This window comes from Crocodylus porosus, unplaced genomic scaffold (assembly GCF_001723895.1).
Source record: "Crocodylus porosus isolate Cpor-Errol unplaced genomic scaffold, CroPor_comp1, whole genome shotgun sequence".
NCBI classification, from domain to species: domain Eukaryota; kingdom Metazoa; phylum Chordata; order Crocodylia; family Crocodylidae; genus Crocodylus; species Crocodylus porosus.
In genome coordinates, this window is record NW_017728907.1 from 38,744,206 (window position 1) to 38,768,435 (window position 24,230).

A 24,230-nucleotide genomic window follows, 5' to 3' on the forward strand; every position below is an offset into this window, starting at 1 on the left:
TTACAAAAATCAGCAGAGAATTTAAAATTTCAGAATAAATTAAGTCATTCAATTAAGTTAGTCCACCTGAAATCACTCACATAAAAAGAATTACCAACAGAAAAGATTTAGGTTCACTGCATTATATGGTATCCCATCTATTGGTTTAGTTAATCTTCTCCTACTTTACCTTCTTCTGAAAAAAATGTTTGAGGTGTACAACTGTGTAGGATATCATGGAAAAAGAAGATACCATATTAACTTGAATAGAAGATCAGGTTTCCACCCCCACCTCAACCAGTATGGGGGAAAAAAAACCCTCCTTGTTTTATAACTGCTAGGAAACCACTTTAAATACACTGCATACCACTAAACTGCTGCCAAAAGCAGCATGTGCTCAGTAATGGAAACCATGGGCAAACAAAGATGGGAACCTACCACACGACCAGGTTAGTGCCAACCATCTGAATAAAATATATTGTAGTGCTTGGTCCCCCTCAGCACAGACTTTTTTTCCAAGTCATGATGAGCCATTTTACTGCACACATTTCAACCTCCTCCTCACTCCCACAGCTAAGCTGTGCCCTTCTTTCCCATTTTCAATAATTCCTGTTCACCAGCCTTAAATGTCTGGCAAACAAATGAGGTCCTAAATAGTTCACCCAGAATCCCTCTGTCACCCCCTATCATAGCCTGTCACATTTGATTAGTGTGGCCGCACTCTTCATGTGCTGGAGCTGAACCAGGTTTCTATGCATCTCATCTGCATATAATTTTTTGGAGGATTCCAGGACTTGTGACAACACCCGGTTCAAGTCATGAGTGGGGTGCTAATCAGCACATGGATACTTTGCAGGGGTGGGGGGGGAACAGGGGCGTATCTGTACATACACATAGTGAGCAGTGCTAACCTATGGGATCATGATGGCATTAAATATTATTGACTCGGCCAGGGCCCAGACCAATGAACCGTATGGTAAATCATAACCCTTCTGGCTATGGACTAATATCATACATAGTTTGTATTCTATACAGGAAGGTAAAAAATTCCGGTTAAAAGTATGCTTGTGGAGTACCTGTGCTGAAACTTGTGTCAGCTTCAGAAAGAAAGATAAAATGAGTCACTTTATCCTTCATTGTTTTCAAATTTGCCCCTCACTTCCATGTGTTTAGGAAAGCAGGGTCTGACAATAAAGGCAGGGGAAAGAAATTGGGGGGCAGATGGCAAGGGCCCTGAGGCCTGCAGATTTATTTTCCCTGCTGTAGCAGTGAGACAGGGACATAATCAAGGCAAACTTCCAATAAGTAGATTCCAAGGCTGGAAAATTATAATAGATTTATACATTTTCCATATATAGAATCTAAGTATTGGGTGGTCATCTTATAATCAGGTTCATCTTATAACTGAGTAAATACAGTCATATTTCTAAAATAATTCATAATAAAAAGATCAGTCCTATTATTTAAAAACAGAATGTCAGAAAGTCTGAATTGCCTGAGCTACAATAAACAGAAGTGGTGTATTTAACTGATCTGGAGCTGGTCTGTGATAACTTATAAATATTGTGCGTTCCTTACTTCATTGCAGGGTTGTTTGTTATATGCATATATTGAGTTAAATCAACAGCTAAATAGTCAAAAAGTGCCCTCAGGAAGTGGAATATTCTGAACCTGGAGCAGGTACCAGGACACCAGACATTCACTGATTCTGCAGTGGCCTGGAGTGGAGAAGGCTGAAACGGGTGGAGGAAAAGGTACAGTTAGTGAAACAAAAGCTGCAGTTAGTGGCTAAGTTGGTTGCTAACTGGGGCTAGGGACAGAAGTTACACAAACTGGTTTAAATGATCAGAAACTGGTTTAAACCTGTAACAAAACAAATTCAGTACACATAAACCAGTTTCAAAATGTCCAAACCTGGCTCAAGATAAACCTGGTTGAATGTAATATCAGACTTGACTGATTTGGGTCAAACTGGTTTATGCAACTTCTGTCCCAGACACCTTCCTGCACCCTAACTCCTGAGCTGGGGGTGGGAGCTTGGCCAGAGCTGGCCGGCATGGCCCCACTATCCACCTGCCTCACTTGCGACAGGCCTGTGGGGCTGAACCAGGCCAGCCTGTAGGTGGTGCTGAGGGTGGACATGGAGGGGCCAGCCTGGGCTGGGCTGCGCTGCGGGGGGCTGGGCTCTTCCCATTCCCAGACATCTATGGCTCAGGCTGGGAGCATAGGGGCTGCACAGCCAGATTGTTCCCAGCTCCCTATGCCCAGGCCAGGAAGGGACTGTCATGGAGCTGCAGCCAGCTGGGAAGGGTCCTTCCCAGAGGCTTCAGCTCTGCCAGCCCTGAAGGGAAGAACTGTAGGACCTGAATGCAGTTGCACCTGCTTGGGTAAGTACAAACAATAAACAGGAAACTGTAGCCCTACTTCTGGTCTGAGAGCAAGAGAATCAAGCTCCACCCAAAGAAAGTTAAAGGCTTAAGGTCTCGTATGTGGGAAGTATACTCAGAGGCTGCATCAGACATACAGGCATGTGTGCTTTGTGGAGCTGCAAACCTCTTTGCAGCATCACAAACCATATTCCTAGAACATTAAAACGTGCCTTATGATGCAATTTTGCAGCACAGGGGCAAATTTTGCTACCAGGAAATCCCAGTAGGCACAAAAGGGCACAAAAAAGTGGCACAGCATATGTGAGGGGAGTATGTGCCAGCAGAAACAGAGACTTGGTCCTCCAAAGAGCCACTCTGGCTGCCAGTCTCCACTCCTTTAGTTATCCCCCAGCTCCTCCAGCACACCAGGAGCTGGGAAGGGGCAGTTTCCCTAAAGCAGGGCAATTTGTACCACACCAAAGCACACATGTAAAGGGCATGTACCACGATAAATAGTAGTAGCACATATTTGTGTCACTTTTTTTTGCTGCTGCAAGCGCATGCCCCTGCATGTAGGAACACACCCAGAGAGACTACAGAACAGGTGAGAGAGGCAACTAATCCTGAACTGCAAATAGGCAAGAGTGTGATCTTGCATTTCTCCCACCTTCTCCTGCCTTCTACCTAAGTGCACACTTTGAGGGGGACTGTGTTAGCTACTCTTATGAACATTCACCATACCAATGAAAAACAGCAACAGAGATATTCAGGAAAAACTTCTGAAAAAGATCCATGGCAAAAAAAGCAAAGGCTAAACATATTAAAAATAAACACCGGGCCTTACTGCAACCCTCATCATCTGTGCTAAATGCCAATTTCTGCTTGGAATTTAGAATGCCCGTTATAAAATTACAATTTAATTGCAATTCCAGAACTTTAATCACTAAAAATGTATAAAGGTAATAGGTCCTAAAATAATATATTTCTAACAAATCTCTGGTTTACAATTAATGGCAAAATACACATGCAGAGAATTCACAGGATAATTCTATTTTGAAATGTGATATATTTACATCATTCATTTAAGTAAAATATTAGTATTTTACGTTATAGCCCTTAAGTAGAAAAGTATTTTATGTTATAGCCCTAAAGCCATATCCCTTCACATAGGTACATACAAATGCTCTGTGTTTGGCATGCTACCAACTGAGAGAAGTGTGATCTAAATAAAAAAAACTGGAATTTTCCAGAATCCTAAATCCAGTTCTCACAGTCTGTGTGGTCTTGTTGAGGCCACAGGTCTCGCTCAAAGTTTCCCTTCCTTAAAATGGGAAGAATATGAAAACCCACAGAGTTGCTTCATGTGAAAGTTTTTGAATATGAAAACAGACCTAAGTACCAAGCATGAGTGGCCTCAAGGAAATAATTTCGCTTTTATAGCTGCAGTTAACTTTCTAACCACAAAACAAGCTTCAAACAGAAACTAAAGCACCTCTCTAAAAACTGACTCAAGTCAACAAAGGCAAAATATCTAGATCCTGAAAATATGAAGAACAGCTGGTAAGAAATCAGTAATATGTGCTGAGAGGCTGGATCTTGGTAAAAGCCAAACTAGTTCTCTCCTGTGAAACAGGCTGTTCCATGGATTCATGAGAGTTTTCGTTAGGCATTTCCAGGTTTTTGCAGAAAGCCTTCATAATTTTCCATTGCTTTAAGAATACGCAACATAACATTAAACAAGTGAAAACTGAGTAAATGCTGCAAGGGTTGGAAGTTTCCTATGAGAGAAATACCAATTTACATACAATCACTTTGAATTTAAATAAATTATTCTATTTATAAAGGAGGAACTTTTAAGTAGTTTGTACAAGTTGCCCAGCAAACAGAGAACTGCTTACTGAACTACCAGTTACACTGTTATGGCCACTGTAACCACTGCTTCTCCCCGACCCAGTCTGAAAATGCCCCAGCTCCATTATATAAGGCTTCCTTATATTACAGGATTAGTGTTCAAACATTACAGCATTGGATACAATTTTAAATTCCTAAACATGGTCTTTAATACCAAGATAGGCAAAATACTTGCTGCTCATCTTTCATTTTGACCTGTGGCTAGTAAGCTCTTTGGGCTTTTCCATGATGACCAGCATCCACTCCCAGGTGCTAGGAAGGCATGTTGCGATTCTTTGAAGCATGCTGGGTCTATGAACCATGGCAGGGAATCCTGCCTGTTCTACCAACTTCAGACTTTCAATGCTCCCCTAATCCCTCAATCTGATCACTTGAAGTGATGTTTGGTGGTGTTTGTCTTCTCTCCTCTGCCCACATTATCTCAGTTATAACTTTCCTTTTTTTGGGAGCCTATTTCTTTTCCACGATACAGTCTCTAGCTCATATGTTCATCTTTCCCAACCCTTTGTGCTCTCCTACACCAAACAGCACCAGAAAAATGGCACAACTGTGGTCACTTTTGAACTGCTGTTCAGATTCTGAAGCGGCAGTCGTGAAATGAGCAGGACTGTTCATTTCATCCTGTTGTTGTCTGACGAAGCAGAAGCAACTCCAGTGCCACCAGGACTACTGTAGCCTCAAAACAAAAGCAAACTCTGTATCAGTTCAGCATTTCATTCATTATTTTCACAAGTATATGGGTTAGATTTTTTTCTTAAGCTATTTTTAAAAAAATTTCTACAATAGTCAGTGGGGTGAATCCCTTGCTTGATGGGACAAACAGTTACCAGTAGCAAGTAGGGGACTCTGACATATATGAGAGTCAGATTCTTTAAATCAAAGTACATGGGACAGTTCTGCAGGAGATCCATATGTATGCTGGAATATAGACAAAGGGACAAACATGCACACACACAATTTTAATAGGAAATTAGCAGCACTATTAACTGACCTGCTTAACTCACTATAAACAAATCTCAGAGGGAGAGCTGTGGTGGTTGAAAAGCTGAGAGGTAAAATATAAGGAAGAAAGAGGATGATGCACTATACAGCAATAAATTACAGTGGAAAGAATGGCTGCATCTGTGGACTACAAAGGCAGAACTGGAGGCCTTTCAATTTCTGCATGCACATATTTAGAAAGTAATTTTAACTTGCAGCAAATACAGATTGAGGCTGACAAGATCCACCAAAAGGCTCAAAATTAGTGGGCAGATAAAATAAATTCTTATTCATAATTCTGAACTCCTGGACTTTACAGAATTGTAATTATGTCTGTGCTGGACCCTCAGGGCAGCTATACAGTTGGTAACTGGCCTGTTTGTAGGAAACGGTGCAACTTCTGCGGATGGATCTGTGGCACAAGGATCAGACTCTTAAATCATCTCGTGACCCATCAATTAGCCATGGTAGAGATCACCTTCAAATTGAGAGATTGCTGACGATGACATGTAGGAAACAAAGCTATTATAAACTATGGTTGTTGTCCTAAAGCTCCAGTCATCTCTAAAAATAAATGCAAAGCAGAAGTCTAAATAGTGTTTCCCTCTTTAGGTTTTCTGGTATGAAACTGCAAAAGACTCCTGTTCAAGAAGTGCAGTTTTTTCATTAAACAGAAAGTTATTATTTTTTACTGAATTCTACAAAAACAGATGTGCTCTTTCACAAATGGACTAGCACTCCTGCAGTTGAAATGGCTTTTCTTCAGTTCTTGTGGCCCTGACAAGGGTAGTAAACCCAAATACGCTTCCAGATGTGAACTCTGATATTACTTAATTACCTTAAAAAAATAATGGTGGCCCAAAATGAAAGCAGCAGTGACTGTGGAAAGATTGAACTGCTTAATGTTAATAATCAAAAACTAAGAATACAATTTACTTACTTTGGGGCTTTCTACAGAGACTGAATGTAGCAGAGCTCAACAGAAAGTCATTCAAGAAATGTAGAACCCTTAAATGAAAATGTGAGAAATGACCTTTTCAATGCAGGCAACTCCAGATCCAATAAACAGAGAGAAAACTAACACTTGTGCCAGTTTACATATTGAGTGATGTAGATGTCCAGGTCTTTCCACAACTTTCCTGAATAACTGGAGGGAAAAAGTGCTCTCAAATTCAAATTTTAAAAGGAATCTAGAACTAGAGAACTTCAATATTTTGAGTCTAATAACCACACTTTAACAAAAGATTAAAAAACCAAGAACAAAGACCATATTGCTCATAGAAGTACATAAACCAAGGTCTAAAGGAGGAAAAGGAGCATTCACAACGTGCTATTTTGCAAATAACTAACAATAATGAATGTTAAAGACAAAACACTAAAAAAGGTCAAAAAAGAAAAGAGAAGAGAAATTAAGGAACTGCAGCATAGAAGACTTCCTGGGCAGATGTCACTAAGATCACAATTTAAGATGTGACTATTAAAGAACATATGCAAAGACTTACAGGTAGCTGATCTTACTTCCTTCATTGATTAATTTCCTGCAAGCAGGTGATAGGGTTATCTCACACCTAATGCTGGATACATAGTCTTCTTGGGCCGTTCCCTTTACTGTTTAAGCTTGCTTCTAAACTTGGTTCCTATCTGAGACCTTAAATCCTTCTGCTTGGGTAAGACATACACACACATGCACCCCCCCCCCCCCCCAAGGTGGAGCCAATAGGACACGCCTGGTCTGGCTGTCAGGATAAAGATCAACTTAACTCCTCTATAGTTTTATACAAAAAACTTAGAACCTGACATATCAGAATCCTGAAATATCTTCTGTAGAACATACTTTTAATCCTTACAGGAAAAGGTTCCCTGCAATAACAAACTGAGATATACTAGAGACTCATTCTTGGCCTTAAATAGCACAAAGACTGACTTCCTGAGAAAGGAAGTCTTGCGTAAACAAAAACAATTTTGACAACTCTATGCACATCAAGGACAAACTAATTTTTTTCACTGTTTTGAGGCTGAGGCAAGCAGAAGATAGGTGTGGTAACTTACTATGTATTTGGATAAGGAGGCACAAAACTATTTTAAGAGATACAATGGTACCTCATACAATTGGTCACATCTTGTATTTTATGGTTTCTTTCCATTCAGCTACTTTAGATCCCATAGCACATACTTCTCAAACTTAAGTGGTCTAGGGCAGACTACTAAGAGCTTCTCTCCAAACAGTGAGATGCCTTAAGGAAGAATGAGACTCTTTATAAAAGAAGTAGCTTAATGTTAGGACGTGTTACTGTCCTGCTAAAGGAACAGGTATAGTTAAGCAGAATTAGCTGCAAGATCATATACTATCCTGCTAGAAAGTACTGTTGCTAATATATATATTCCAAGTGAAAAATCAAATTGGAGTTGAGTTCAGAAATTAAAAGCTCAGACTATGTGCTGAATATTAGAACATCTCCAGGGAGCTGAAGGAGACATCTAATCTAGAAGACTGCCATACAGAATTCCAGTAATAAAAGATGCAAAACTAGAGTTGTAACTTTGGCCGTAAAATGGGTGCCTGACAGTAGTGTTTTGTCTTAAAAAAAAAACCAAGGCAAAGGATTTATAAAACAGCTTAACCTTGTAAAAACTGTAAAATAAACAAAACAGCACTGAGGGAGGCGAGAGGAGTATTAAGACATACAGCTGGGGCTAACTAGGGACTAGAGCAGGGGAGGGCAAAATACGGCCTTGCCAACTGACTGTATCGAGCCCACAGGTGGGGGCGGGGCTACCAACTCATGGGGCCCGACCTGCAGGTGGCCCGTGGCTCCGACTGCCACACGGTGCTGGGCAAACAGAACGGCTTCTCTGCACAGGGCAGGGACCACTTCTGTCCAGAGCCGATGGGGCAGGGTCAGCTGTGGACCTGGGCGGATGCTGCAATCCCCACCTGGAACCTGCTGGGTGTGTCCACAGATGATACTGGCACCTACCCAGGGCTACTTCTGCCGCACTTGGGAGTGGTGGTGTAAACTGTGGTTGGGGATCGGGACATGCTACAGCTCCAGACAGAGGGGATCATGTTACGTTACAGCTTCAGGTGGGGGGGGGGGGTGCGTGTGGTGTGGGGTGCTACGGCTCAGGGGGGCTTGGAGACAGTGAGCAAAATAGTGAATGAGCACATGAGTGTGCATGCCCTTGAGAGGGCACCAAAAGCAATGGAGCCCTCCAGTCAACGAGACTGCCCACTAGAGGATCCCACAGTACATATATGCCTTAGAAATGCATTTTTTTAAAAAGGAGAACTGTACTTGATATACCCATTTTCTTGCCTACACTGCAAGTTTCTTTTAAAAGGAGGGATTCTTTAGCATATTCCTAGATAACAAAACAAAGCAATGTGAAAACAGCATGCCTGTGTCTATAGAGGGGTAACCAAGACTTTTTGTTTTGTTTTGTTTTTTTAAAGGTTTCACGGTCTTCTAGAGGCCTTGTGTGAAGAAACAGCGGGACCTATATACCAGACTCAACACCTAAGGAAATATCTTGTGCTATTGCCAGTAATAAAGTCTCAGATAACATTACCAAAGGGTGGAGGGGGCGGGGGGAATATCACATTAGTCCCAGAAAACTCATATGGAAAAGATGTAATTTTTTGCATTTGGATCACTTTCAATTAACTGAATTTTCTGTGCTCTTCAGAGATGGCATTTGTAGGTTTTTCTTTGAGTCTCTAAGAGCACTTATGAGCCCAAAGGAACATAAATGATTAAGGAATCCTTCACTATCAGGTCTAGATACAAAAAAGTGGTACTCATCATGAATTAGTAAAAAGCATTGGTAGCTCAGTCACCCAGATTCCATTAACAAGTCATTAAATTTGTACATTACATCCCCTTGCTTCTATTGATAGTTCCTTGCCAATAATGTTAACATTCTGAAAGTGTGAATTAGAAGTATAGTTTCTGTATCTTAAAAACAAGAAAAATGGAGACAGGGATGGGCATTAATTTCTCTTTTATCTTTAAATTCATCAAACCCTTTGTTCCATTGTCTGGAGTTCCTCTCTTCTCTTCCACTCCCATCCTAGACCTTGCCTGATACAGCTTCTACCTTTTGCATTCCTATAAAACCACTCGCCAAAGCATCTACTTGCCTCTTCTTAGCTAAGCCTCTCTCTTGATTTGACTTGACCTGACACCACAGACCATACTCTTGAAATCTTGGCCTCCATCACACTGTCCACTCCTGGTTTTTCTCCAAACTGTCTAATTGCTACTTCAGAGGATCCTCCTCATCCTCTTTACTCTTTATGGGGATTCCATAAATTTTGTTCCTTGCTCCCTTCTCTCTGGGTTATCTCACCCCCAAACTACAACTACAGATGTGGCCAATTCAGATGCTCTTTAATACCCAAAGGGTTGTCTTCTGTCCAAAGTCAAGTTTCAGTCCTTCTCTGCCACCTCCTCATTGGTTTTGTGATCTGTGGAAACTGTGAAAAATATCAGTTTCTGCAAATCACCAGAAAATATGATGTTTCCCACAATTTAGCATTGAATTGCACTCCCCTCCCCAAAAGCTTACTAGAATACAAAGGAAGCGTTACAAACCCTGTAACCATAGAACATGTGGTCTGAGAGAGCGACTGAGGGGCTGAGCTAGTGACAGACTCAGTGAAGGCACCAGATAGAAAAGTGAAAGAGTTTACGCACCATCTTTTAAGAAGCCAGATTCAATGCTGCAGCCTGAAGGTGAGTGAAAAGAAATTCAAGAAAGCTAAACACATTCAGCTCAGGAACATGTCAGTTCCCTGTAGGAACTTTTCATGCAGATGGTGGTAAACAGTTTTGTTTTTTGTGCAATGCAACTCTGGAAGTATTGAGGAAAAACTGCATTGACTGGCATTTGGAGTCCAAATCACATTTAAAGAGAAAGGCTGCTGTAGAGGCTAAAGGTCAGAGAAAGAAACAAGCAATTATGCCTTCAATCTTTGAAAGAACCACTGAGAACAGTTTGACAAGAAGAGAGGCTACGCTAGTGGAAGTGGAGGCATTCATGGCCACCAACTTTCCTCTGGACAAAACTGATGGCCCTGAATTAAGGGACTACATGAACAAACACATGCCAAATGCTGGCAGTATCCCAAGTGCAAAGACGCTTTGCCAAGATTATCTATCGGGAGTAATTTCTTTGCATGTTCAGTCTACGAAACCTGCATTTGCAGAATATGACTCAATCTTGATTGTAGCAGATGAAGCAACAGATGCCCAAGATAACTATGTTCTGCACATTTTATTTGTACCTGGGAGCTGGACAGACCACAACCTGCCGGTTTTTCACACAGAGCTGGTTCCCCATGCATCTATTGATTTTTCTGCCATGGCACAAGCCATAGTGAAGACTACTGTAAACTACAGCTTAGAATTTAACAAGATCTTAGCATCTGTCTGATAATGCAACATTGCAAAGCTTTCTCTGATGTACTCCATGGAAAGACATCCAATTCAATTCATGTCACCTACAATGCACACATCCTCTTTTTAAAGTGACATCTGGCACGCATATTTTCCTGATATGGATAGCTTAGTTTCCTCTTTTAAAAAGCATTCAAATATTGTTCAGGCCTTAAACTTTTGAGATTGAGAGTCCATTGCTAGTCAAAGCGGGGATCTACATGCAACTGTGTCACTTCCACCAGAGCCAATGCTCAAGGTGGAATTTATGGTTTAATGCCATTCATTACCACAAAAAGAATATGAAGTACTACCAGCAATACGTGTGCGAGGAGCTTGAAATCATACGCAGTGCACAGTGCGTGCTTAAACTATGTGATCAAGACAAGGTGACACTGAAGATGAAGTTATTATTATTATTAGTGTTCTATAAACGCTTTAGTAACACTAAATAATGTTAACCTTGATAAAAACAATTATTGTTAATTGTTAAACACTAGCATGCAGCATCCACTGGCAGGTGCAGCTGACATCCTCCATCTCTGTGGTGTGAGCACTTGTTCATCCGCTGAGATAGTATGTTCTGCATCCGCTGAATTGGTTGGAATGGTAAAGCAGCATTTTGCCAAGTTGTAGTTTGTGGCTCAAAATGCGAGTTCATGGAGCTTCTACTGTGGTTTGAAAGTTGGCAGGCTTTCATCCACCAAACACACAAGTTGATGGATTTGATACGTCAGGTTGGAGACATGGCATCACAACAACTTTCTAACTATCAGTGTGAAAGCCAGCAGATATGAGAACTGTTCCAGGCAATAGCTGAGAAACTAAATCACTACTACAAATACAATCAGCTGCCCTTTTTTCCCCCAGTATTGTTCACATTTTTGACCCCCAGTCAGGTGCCTTTTGAGTTTTGACCTTCTGCTACTGAAATCAATCCCTGGATGACAAGGAATGTGCTGCTTACGTGAACTTTGTTAAAGACTGCCAGATGCCTTCGACTGTGACTGTATTTTGGGAGTCTGTTTTTTGATCGGTTGCCATATCTCTACAACTTCGCAAAACACTGCTTTACCATTCCAACCAATTCAGTAGATGCAGAACATGCAATCTCAGTGCATGGACAAGTGTTCACACAGCTGAGACAGAGGATGTCAGCTGCAACTGCCAGTGGATGTTGCGTGCTAGCATTTAACAACTAACGCGAATTATTTTATCAAGGCTAGCATTATTTGGTATTACTAAACCGCTTGTAGACTGCTAATAGGTTATGATCAGATCACATTAGTTACAATTCATACCATGTATAAATGTATATTCATAATATATTTCAATTTAGATTTAATGTAATACTTAGATGCATAATAATGCAGTAACTTATTTGATATTTCTGTGGACTCTGCTATTTAATTAGGTCATAGTTTTTGCCTCTCAGCCAGTCAGTGGCAAGGGGTGGGGCTGCCAGGGCCCCTTGGCCAATGGCGGGGGGGAGGGAGGGGGAAGAAGCTATCCATGAAAAGGCTATGAAATCTGCTCTGTGTGCTGCCCATGAAAATCCCTTTCTCCCACTGTTATTTAGGTAGGGCCCTATTCATGGGTCTCTGGTTGCCAGCTCAAGCTTGACAGTACTAAAACAAATCTTCATACACACAATACACCATACACATGCACACACAGCTGAAAGCACTCCCTGCTACCTCCTGTCTCAAAACACAGGACCATATACCATAGGCTGGGCTTTATTCTTGACTTCACTAATATCCAAGTCTATGATTCCCAAATTCTTTCTAGCCACAGTCTAGCCACCTACATCTCACAGACAATAGATTTTGTAGTTCCATGCTCCCATACATGTCTGCAGTTGCTTCAGCTGCTCTGCAGTAACCATTCGTGTGATTGTAATTACTATGTAGTGGTAGCTACACTGAGGCAGTTTGCCCCTGAATAAAACGGGGTTAAGTTGCCCCAGTATAGTTTTCACTTACTTCAGAGTAATTGCAGGAACAGTAACAGCTACTGCAGAGCAGCTGAGCTATGTTAAGTACCTGCCTGGTTACAGGTGCATGGGTAAATGCAGGCTTCAAATTCAGGGGTTACATACAGTTTATGATATTTCTCTCAGGTTCATAACCTCTAGCTCAGGAACTATTGCTGTAAGTGTTTAGATACAGGCTATTTCTAAATCTTGCCAGTTATTCTGCATAGCATCTTTAAGATGCATCATTTCCTAAGTCATCTATAGAACTAAAAGCCTTGTGCAGGCTCTCATCATTTCAGGGTCCTGTATTTCCCTGGATGTGACAGAATTACTGCTGCCCTACTCATATCCTTTCAGAATGTCACTGCAAAGATCACTGACCGCTTCCTCTTTTCTTTGCATGCCTTCATTGTCTCCTCTTCATGTCAGATATAAAATACATGTTTCCCCCCTCAAGGGACTTCCTGCTTGTCTGAATCTCAGCTATTGACTCTTCATTATCAACATGCTGATTCCCATCTCTCATTGGCCTTTGATGCCAGCCTCCATTGCCCACTTAAGTATTCAAACACACATTGCATTTTGTCCTCAAAGCTGTATCTCTCTACAATGCAACTTCATTATTTTCTTTCAAAGCCTTACTAAAAAAAAAATGTTGATACTCCACCCCAATCTCCCCCTCCCCCCCACACACGCGCATACTCTCTTTCCTTGTAATCTCCTGTCTGTCTAATTCCACTTTGTATCTCTGATTTTCAACATGGATTATACACTCTCAGGAACAGGGACTATCCATTTGTTCTGCATCTGCAGAGCACCAAGCATGATGGGATCATGACCTATAACCAGGGTCTTAAGTGTATTAGCAATACAAATAAAAGGAGCTTTTAAAACAGGTGGCTGAGATACCACTGACACTACTTTATTTTCCAATTTATTCTTTCAAGGCAAAGTCTGTTTTATTTTAAAAAAAGGGTCAAGGGCTTTAAAACACAAAGGCCATGTCCACATGTGAATAGGTATTTGGTCCTGGGGAGAGCTAGCAGCAGCGCACTTTGTGGTGTAGATATTTGTCCGCAGGAAACGCCTATGCCATACACCCTCTGGCATGTGGCAAGTTGTCCTGGGTGGGGTAGGGGAAGGTAGGGCCACCTGGGCTGGGGAGCCTGCCTGGGCTGCAGCAGTGGCAATCCAGGTGCGCCAAGCCTGGCTGGCAGCTGGAGTGTGGCTCTGGCCCGCCATGCTATGTTTTGGAGTGGCACACACTGCCCCTGTGTGCACCACTCTGGTTTCTTTTGACCCCTGTATATCCCCTTACAGCACAGAGAACACCTGAATGTCCAGTATGTGGCACCTCAGACACGTCTACAGTGCCATATAATGCACGTCCACGCTCATCTGGATGCAGCCAGGCAGTTTTAACCTTGATTTGGTCTTCTAAGTTCTGGATCGTGATCACAGAACAGAGTCCTACACCAGTCACAATTACTTCCAATTCATATGAAAGCTTTAATTTACATCTCATCAGATTTTTATTGGCTGACCAGATGACCTCATTCACTTGTAAAATTCATTTCACAGAGGCTCTATAATTACAGGATTAGGCTGCATCTCTTTGTATCAATGTAGCATGATTAAAATTTTTGAGAGATGCAGAGGACCCAACAATCTAAAAGATCCTAAACACCGTTGTCCCTCAGGCAAGAGAGAAATTGCATAGAAGTCTAGAAATGGAGTTATATGTAAAACATTAGAAAGGTGCTTTCCTAACCTCTAAGTTGTATTGAAAGTTCTTGAAAGCTACTGTCTTATGATTTGCAAGAGATCAACCTACATGCCATAGTAAAAAATTTCAGTTTTCAGAATGAATGCGAATAGACAACTACCACGAGTAAATCGCATCGGTATAGACTGCAGCATGGATAGTACTCCAATTAAGTGTTTAGGATCCCCAGTGGGCTTGCGCACCTGCTGATGAAGTTAGTGGCACCATGTTTTCACCAATGTTCCTCATGCTAGCTGTATTACTGCTAGTGCAACGATACTTGCTCACTGCTACAAGTCGCACTTTTAACAGGTTGTACCAGTTATACTTCCAGTCCTGCTCAAGTGGTGTACATGCTAGTAATGCAGTGGCAAGGTGGCACTGGTTAAGCTGCAGTCCACATAGGCCAATCGTTTTGCAGTGTGATCAGTTCTAATGACAGCTCTAGTGAAGACAAGCCGCAAAGGAAGAAGCCAGGGAAAATATAATGGTTTTGTTAATGGGAGAAGCATTTGCACTAACAAGACAGTTACCCTAACTCTCATTTGATGACCCTCTTCCATTTTGGGTCCACAATTACTTTCTCACTTTATGGAGTGCTTTGATGGTCTGTGGGCCATTCTTGGATGTGTTCAGGATTTTCAGTATGTCAGATGCATAGGACCTACATATAAAGATTTGTGAACTACCACCAAACAAAATACATAGCCTCTTCTTAATCTGATTTCTAAGGAAAACATTTCCTAAAAAAGGAGACGATCTATTATATAATGCAATAAAAACAAACTGCCTGAGCTGCAAAATTCAAAAGTGATGCAGCTGGCTCCATCAGTATAATCTCTATGGAAGCTGAAATCAAATTATAGGGGAAGAGACAGAAGGAAAAGAAGAGAGATCCAAAAGCCAGGGAGGTAGTGGGTGAAAAATTCAGAAGGGACGTCAGAGTTAGATGTTTAGACTTATTCATACTCAGTTTAACATTTAATCATCATGAATAAATACAGTGCTGATCAAACTCAATAACTATGTCTTCACTCTGCATGTGCCCTATTGTGAAATCTGGCCATATTCTGCATTACAGTCAAGATGCTTCCCAAAACAAGCAGCTTTATTTAAAGAATTACACTGAAGTTAGATATGGGAAGTGTGATGCAACTTCACCTGTTCCTTCCTTACCTTTACCCACATGGGATAAACCTCAGCAGTAACTGCCCTTTCAACAATTAATTTGTGGGGGGGTAAGGCAAAACCTCTCTTTCTGAATTGTCTCTTAAAAAAAAAAAACAAAACCAAACCTCATTTGAGTTCAACAAAATAATTTAAAAAAAAATCTTCACTTTATTTTCCAAGGTCCAAGCCGCCTGCTTGTAACAAAAAGGCGTCATTTTAGAAACTGGTATATTTTTCCTTCTCATATACAAATTCCAAAGCAAATACTTTTGAAGAAGATGGTATGTATTTCTGATTAACAGATTTTGATTTGGCTTTGAGATGGTGTTCTAAAATGGAACAGATTACTTCATAATTCCTTGCAGTAAGATTTAATTTACTTTATAAAAATGTCAATGAGCAATTGCTGCGTCTTTGGCAAGAAAAAAAATCTGCCTAAAAGAATTGCAGCAGATGTAGTACACTAAAATACCAAATGGTTTGATGTATGCAAGACTCACCATCCCTACTCAATACCCTCAACAACTCTGCTATCCTACCATTTATACATAATAACAGCTATTGCAGAACAAGTTTGCTGCTGGATACCGATACAGAAAGCCTGTCCAGGATTTGTATATTATATTAAGTTTCAAAACATTATATATAGCCTCACATAACATTAAATAAAACATAATACTTTATTTAAGCATTATTGAATAAAATATTATTATATAAAGTATTTCAATAAAACTGATTTAATTCAAGATAATGTTACAAATTCATCTTCTGAAATGTCATGCCTTTTTCTTTTTAAAAATAATCTGATTCTAAATTAGCAAGTGAGACTAAGCAATATTACAGTTTTAAAAACAGTAAATCTCCATGATGCAAAGCAACTGAGATATTCAAATTTATGCTTTCTGACATGTACTGCAAGCCTTTAATAATTGCCATTTTGAAAAAAGCTTAGTACTGTAGATTTATTTACTGTCAGATATGTAGGAAATGAAGAAGGAAGCTAGAAGATTTCCTTATTGTGAAGAGAGAAATAGTATTAAATAGTGTCAGAAGTAATAGAAAAAACTTACCATTCATGTTGAAAAGCTAGCTTTCAGAAACATATTGCTCATAAATTTAATCCAACAGTTGAGGAAGTTATGTTAATCTCTACAGGATCAGTGTTTCTACTTCGAACACACAAACACACAGGAATTAGAATAGGCAGCACAGAGAAATCCAGAAACCTTGTCTTCATTAAGTACTCCGAGATGTGATGAACTATGAAATGCAAGATACCAGTAGCAAACACCAGATGAATTCAGGATGTGAATACTTAGTTTTGCTCATTAACTACTTCTATTCTGACGAGTATTACCTACAAATGTCTAAAGCAATTCAAAATGGCAGAGGGAAAAAAGCATTCAAACACCAGGATGTTTTAAGATGTTCTCAATTATATCAAGCACTGGTTGTTTCCATGGCAACCTTAGACCAGAATTATCTATTGACTTGTACCCAACCAGTAGTTATTCTTTAGCTTTAATCTATCCACAAAATGTACTTCTGTACATTTTCTATCATATTTTCTCCTTGTGTATGTATACAACTAGAAATTATCCAGGTGAACTATTGTATTTTTTTAAATGTTTGAAAGGCATTCTATATTAACACATATAACTTCATTTAAAAACATGTAATACTTGCTGAGTTAGTCAAACTGGAACCTAATTCTCCAGGCTATTTAACATTCATACACTTTAATTTTAGTAAGGCTATCAGTACTTACAGACACCAGAAGGATGTAATACTTCTAACTTTCCTAATGAGCTTTGTGACCCATGCTGCTAATATTATCTCTTGTTTTTCATAGTTTTAGGAAAGATGAAACATTTTGAAAATCATATAAAAAGAAATATTACTACTTCCTTTTTATCCCTGTGCTACCACTGCAATTGATCAGGTTCAGTTCATCTGTGACAGGGAATGATTCTGACCATCACATCCCTTTAATTTTGCTGGTTGTACAACACATTAAATATGAAAAGAATCACCAGCTTAAGCTACTTAATCACACATGGGCTCTTTCAAACTGTTCCCATAAAGTCAATGGTGTACAATATGTAGAACCAAACTTCCTTTTAATCAAATGGCAGTTTAGGCGATTCCTTGAGTATAAGACTGCCTGCAAATGCACAGGACTGGACCCAATGGTCCAGGAGGCCTTATCCAATCCTACATTCCCCAAATCCTAAAAATGGTGCAAACTACCTACTAACCTTTAACACCATTTCAAAACCCAAAGACAGTTTAGAAACAGTGCATCCATTTACAGATCAAGCACCTGAAGCAGAAAGATTAAATAACTTTTAAACACTGAATCAATGAAGAGCCAAGAACACCCAGAGTTCAGAGTATGCATCTCATATCATACTACCCTACTACTGAACCATAAACCTAAATAACTAATAAGGAATTAAATAAAAGGGCAAAGAAATAGCACTGTCAAAAAGGAAGTTGTAAGATGCCGTAGAAATGTCTCTGTATTGGATATACACAGAAATACAGAATGCTTAAGACCTTTTAGAGGGGCAGAGTGTTCTGTTAACTAAGCTGTGATCAATTAATAAGGAAATTGAAGTACTCAGTATATTTATAAGGGCCCTCTTGTCCATGTTTCTTTCTAAACTTGAAGAGTACTTCTGCCTGAGGAAGATCAGAAACAATTTACCTTTAGTTTGTTATATCTACCTAAACCAGAGGGGTGCAAAATGTGGCCCGAAGGCCCAATGTGGCCCACCAGGCCAATCGATGTGGCCTGCAGGGCCCATAAAAAATTTAGAAAATTAATATTTATCTGCCCCTGGCTGCCTGTCATGCGGCCCTCGATGAATTGCCAAAACTCAGTAAGTGGCCCTCCGCCTGAAATAATTGCGTGCCCCTGAACTAAACAGATACGAACAGCTTATACATTGCAAAGATACACACAAGAAAACCCTTATGAATATTTTAAAAACTCTTAGACTACATACAATACATTGCTTATCCACAAGCTTATTTTTTTATTAAATTATTTTAGGATATTAAGGTAAGCTGTTGAACAGTCCCACTGAAACATAATTATTCATCTACACAATGTTTAAACTGAAACAAAGATTCTGAGTCAATATGTGGGAATTTCATCTAAAACCCATACATCTGTATATTTGGCTACCAAGTAAAAATGTTTTGCTGAGACAGAAATGCTTCTTGCAACCACTTTGCACCATCGCTACTTAAAATAGCACTTAAAGAACAAGCATATTTCACTATGTTTATCATCAACAGACACGACATTCCATTTCCTCTTCAAACAATTCATGCAAGTGAGATTGCCTTAAATAATTAAAGAAAAATGCTTGCATACAAAAAGGTCACAGTTTGTAGATGTCAGTAGGCCAATACTTAGTTTTGGTTTTTATTATACAATTGAACAAAGGACAGTGCTACAGTATTTTTCAGTCTTGAAAACATTAGGACAACTTCTTGAAAACTTTAAATTGTGCCTCCTGAATGCATTTCCTCTCCTCTCCACCCCCTGCCAAGTTGTGAAAACATGCAGATTTCGTGGACTAGGCTACAGAAATGTTTAGGGATCTTAGGGCTCAACGCTTCATTATATTCTAGACCATCTCTCTCCAAATCTCTTCTGTCAAGCAGACAGGGCTTTATACTCATCTCCAGAGCATCTGAGCCTACCACATACATTAGCAAAATAAGCCTCACAAGGAAAGCAGGAAAGTGTTTAAATGAAGTGCAGTTGTTCCCATGTAAAATTCACGGTGCAGCCAAAAATGGACCTATCTTTTTTAATTCCTATTTTTTTTGCATTAATGACAAGACTATCCTTCCATCTAAAAAGCTATCAGGATTCTGCCTACCTTAGAGAACTCAGACACTAGAATCAATGTCTTAAGTCTCCCCTCTGCTTCTCTTGCTCAACAGAAGCATGGTTCCTGTAGAGCAGGGGTGCTCAATCCCCAGTCCACAGGGCAACCCTGGTCTGCAGACATGGCATCAGGCTTGCAAAGCTCCGCACGGGTTGGGAAACTTGGCAAGGCTGGCCATGAGCAGCCGGATTGGAGCCTGTTCAGGATTTGCATCAGGCTGGATCATGGCTGGGCCACACCACATTCCCTTCCCTTGCTTCCCCATGTACAGCCAGATAGGGGTCAGGCCACACCCCTGCCCTCTGCACAGCTGGCCATGCCCCCTTGTCTCTGTGGACAGACCAGGCACTGCCCATTTGGCCTGCAGGGCAAAAAGGTTAAGCCAATCTCAGAGTGCCACAGGATCCTTTTAAGCATACCGTGGGGTGCTGCTCAATATTAGCACTGTTAGGGGTACAAGCATCTACATACAATTTACAAGATAAACCCAAGAATTCGAATAAGAAACATTCTGACCTATTGTTGTCTGAGTTCTTTGCGACAGAATTGCTGTTATTTTTCTGCAGTCAACCCACCCTCCCCCTGCAAAAAAACCCAAGCAAAAGCCAAGAGTAGGCATTGCCCAAGGGGTACCTTGAGTCTAAAAATATTGAGTACCAATGCTGTTGAGCCACATCCAACCCCGTACCTCTAGAACCAGGCCTTTCACGTATGTGCAATAACAGAGAGGGAAAAGTTCCATGTTAAAGAAACCCGTTAAAATTGATGTGAAAAGGAAAAAAGAGGCTTACACATTATGTATAAAGCTGGGCTGAAATGTTTCAGGGGTCTCAAGTCATGCAGTTTCCCTTATGGTTACCCCTCTACTCCCCTTGATGGCTTACCGTCTCATAAAACCAGGTGCTTTCTCTGTACCACAGGTAGGAGACAGATTTCATCTAGTTTAGGTATATGAAACACCTTCCACTTTCCACGGTTAATATACACCCTTTAAGGTTGGACCATTCACTAATGACAATGTTTTAGCTTCACAACAGGCATGTTTTTCTGCAAAGATCATATAATACTAGGAAGTGCACATATTTTTCTTATGCCTGTTATTTGTTATTCCAACTCACTGCAAATTCAGACATGAAATTAAGTGCCATGACCCTTTTGCAATGTATAAAATGTGTAGGAGATTATGATTCATTACTTACAATAAAGTAATATTGAGCAGATATACATGCTTAATTATATACAAAAGTATTGTATGGAAACAAGTATGTAAGAGCTAGACTTATGTCATTATAATTTACTAGGATTATAAAAATCTTCAAAAGATGTCACCTTCACTTCTTCAAAAACATGGGGATGAAAGATAAGTATGTACATTTCTAATAACAAATAATTTAAGTAAATATGTACAAAGTAGCAGCAGTATTTTTACCTAACTGACAATGTTTATTGGAATCAAGTTTTGTGAATTTTTAATCACGCACATTTTATGTAACAGATAAATACACCCCTTTCTCAGTACAAATGAACAATTATGAAATAACAGTATCAATAATCAAAGTTATAAATCAAAGTTATTAAAGTGAAACAACTTGTAATAATAATCACTGAACTGCTTTGGTGTTTAATGTTTTAATAAGCACTCTAAAATGAATTTTGAAATTTCAGTTAAAAATAAAGCTGCACTACAAGGGACAAGTGTCCCTCTACTTAATGACCCAATCAACATAAAATAATATCCTTCCTTTCCAAAATCTCAGAATTAAAAAAAAAAAAAAAATCGTACCTGAAACACCAAACACACCTGAACATTTTTTAAAACAGGAAAGCTATCAATTACTGCTTGCAAATTTACATCTTAAAAGCAAGAAATGACAGACAAATGCCAGGAAGGAAAAAAGTTTGCAAAAGATTCCAGCAAGTCAACATTTGCCTAGAAGAAAAGGGAATTTGTAAGCAACTAACTCTCCTTCCCAACACCCAATCTTTGAACAATGCCACGTTTCCACCTGCATGATGAAAAATCTATTTCTTTAGTAGTAGTATTTCTAACTGTTAAGCTATGAAAAGATTGCTGGAATATATGGTAGTTTCTATATTGAATATTTATGTTTGTTTGCAAATTTCCTCCGTTACTAGTAAGCAAAATGAATCTCAAGTGTCTAAAAACACTTACTTGATCTGTCCCACAAGGCAGTGAATTCAGAGAAATGATGGCTCTCATCTTCCAGAGAGACTTTCTGTTCATGAGCAGCACCCCTAGACTGCCTATGAAAAAGTCGATTAGCAAAGCCTTCCAGTCTCTGTAGAGCTGTAGTCGTCCCTGTGCACTGGTTACAAGCCAGTTCCTTCTGACTTGCCATCTATATACATTGGCAACTTACTTAAAAAAAAACCAGAAAAAAAAAACCCAACTTACACAAAACATCTAAAAGGAGCTGAACAACTTACACAGAAACTAAAAAGTATGCATGTGCCGAACTTCCTGTATGCAGTGTTTTGAAACCACTACTTCTGTTCTACTTCCTGTTAATATTAAACTGCACATTATGGAGCTTTTCTTAGCAAAAAACCTCTTCCTATCAGCTGAAGGTGATGATTAGAAGAGCTGTTAATATTCTTCTTAAAACTTGGAGTTCAACAGCTTTTTAAAAAATCTAAAAATATGATGAAATAATTAAAATATACAGCCTGCCTTATGACAGAGAGAAAAATCAGAAATCAGATAACATTTTAAAAACTGGTTATTATCCATGTATCTAAAAATAAATGAATTACAGGAAAAAGACAAAGGAAAAGTTTTTCATTTCCCTCACAGGATTAAGATGCAGTCTTACCAGAATCATATATTATAGTTAGTTGATTATATTAAGCTATGGTGTCCACATTTTTACAAGTGCTAAAACAACTCATGGTATGCATTAAAAGCACCATTTTCTTCTCTTTGTTTAGGAAGGCCAGGCTGAAGCTAAATACTGACAGTTTCCTCTGCCCATATGAACAAGATTCTACAAAGCTCCCGCTTACCTTCTAGTTTTACCCTGCTGCAAAAAACAAGTCATGAATGAGGTTACTTATGGAGTAAAAAACTACACTGGATGATTGCTGCTAGGGGATTCTGGGCCTTACTAATGGATACATGATACATTGCTCCCCCCATCCAGCTCCTAATGTACATGAATGGACAAGATCCCAGTCACCAAACTACCTCATAATATTGGCGCTCCAGCTCCAAGAGTAGAAGATATGAATTCTCATTTTTCAAGTTAGAAAAGGTTGTAGAATAACTTTTGAAACTACAATCCTTAAAGGATCAAAAAACAGAAAACTGATAAAAATCTAAAATATATTACCATATATTTTCCAATACAATCCACACCTTCCTTCCCAAAATCAGCTCCCCAAAAATGGGGTGCACACATTAAGAAGGGATATGCTGACTAGGATAAGTGCAGCCTGTTTCGATTCCTGCTCCATAGAGTAGCAGCCATTACAGTAAAATCCCTGTTATCTGACATCCGAGTAACTGGAACACTATTAACTGGAATTTCTGGCTGGCCAGCTGGTCGGCCATGTGCAGGGGGAAAGCCTGCACATGGCTGCTGCCGCCGGCACCCTGCACTACGGCCACTCCACATGCAGCCACTCTCCCCCCCCCCCCGCCCCCAATTCCCTACTCGTGCCAGAATAACAGGGATTTTACTGTATATTACTTTTGAGGCAGCTGAGGGAGTTGACTGACTTAATGCCTCAGTCTTTTGTAGATTAAGCTCCATCTCTACTTATGTAGATGTAACTGGAAAAACTCTTTTTCTCTTAATTTTGCCTTTCAAAGCCAACATGTATATTCTTCTCAGTTGTATGTGAGAAACTATGCTATCTTTTGTTGCCCAACACAACATGTTTTGCATGTTTTAAGTAGACAAGTTGTTTGTGAGAGACTAAGAACATATCCTGTGGGCAATTTTTGAAAAATAAATTTCCAGCACACCTAATTTGTATACCAAGATTCCCCTAATTTAGGGAGGATGGCCTGAATATTGTTTCCCCACTCTCTCCCTTCAAAATCCTCTTCTAGTTCACCTGTGCTTAAACACAATCTCCTATTTTTCACCCAGGGCCCTGCCACATATATTAAAGCTGGATAACTAGCTATAGTTATTACACATTTTCAGGCACTAACTTTGTAGCCAGTTGGCTCTTTTTATAGCTGGATAGTAATTTTTATCACATGATAATTACTTTGCATGTGTGACTAGTCTAAATTTATTGCACTATTAACCAATGAATTGTGACAATGTGTGTGTGGGGGGAGGTTCTTACTTTGCACATGTGGCCAGTCTAAAGCTATGATGCAGCTAACCAGTTAATAGCATAACATATGTAACATGTAGCAAGGAACCTAAAGTCTTAATGTACAGTTTTCAAATAATTACAGATCTAAGTTTTTGGACTGTACCCATCCTCATTTCATAAATGGCACAATGTTTCAGTACTAAACTATAACAGGAATGGAAATTTTCCAACTTCTAACATACAAAGAATATCATGTATCTTTATTTGGAAGAAGAAGTGTCATAAAATTGATCTCATTCCCCTGAGGGAATGCTAAGTCATTAGGGCTGCTAAGTCACATCCCAAGCCACCAGAACCCTGATACTTTAACTTACGGAATTTGAACAAAGTGCAGGCACTTACTTGTCTTTGGCTTAGTGTATTTAAATGAACTCTTGA

The 24,230-nt window shown here is 39.7% G+C and overlaps 1 protein-coding gene across 4 annotated transcripts in view; it reads right to left on the minus strand.

The window, feature by feature from the left end:
- The window catches only part of PRKACB (protein kinase cAMP-activated catalytic subunit beta), a 63,930-nt gene extending 42,005 nt beyond the window's left edge, over positions 1-21,925 (minus strand). Inside the window, exon 1 of one of the 4 annotated variants that reach the window (XM_019531191.1) lies at positions 21,673-21,925. In XM_019531191.1, coding sequence (XP_019386736.1) covers positions 21,673-21,859 — 187 coding nt within the window. In that variant the 5' untranslated portion in view covers positions 21,860-21,925. Of the gene's footprint in view, positions 1-6,742; positions 6,842-16,661; positions 16,757-21,672 lie in introns of those variants that run through there. The other 3 variants (XM_019531194.1, XM_019531193.1, XM_019531192.1) reach the window with 3 other exon arrangements.
- Positions 21,926-24,230: the final 2,305 nt, after the last annotated feature.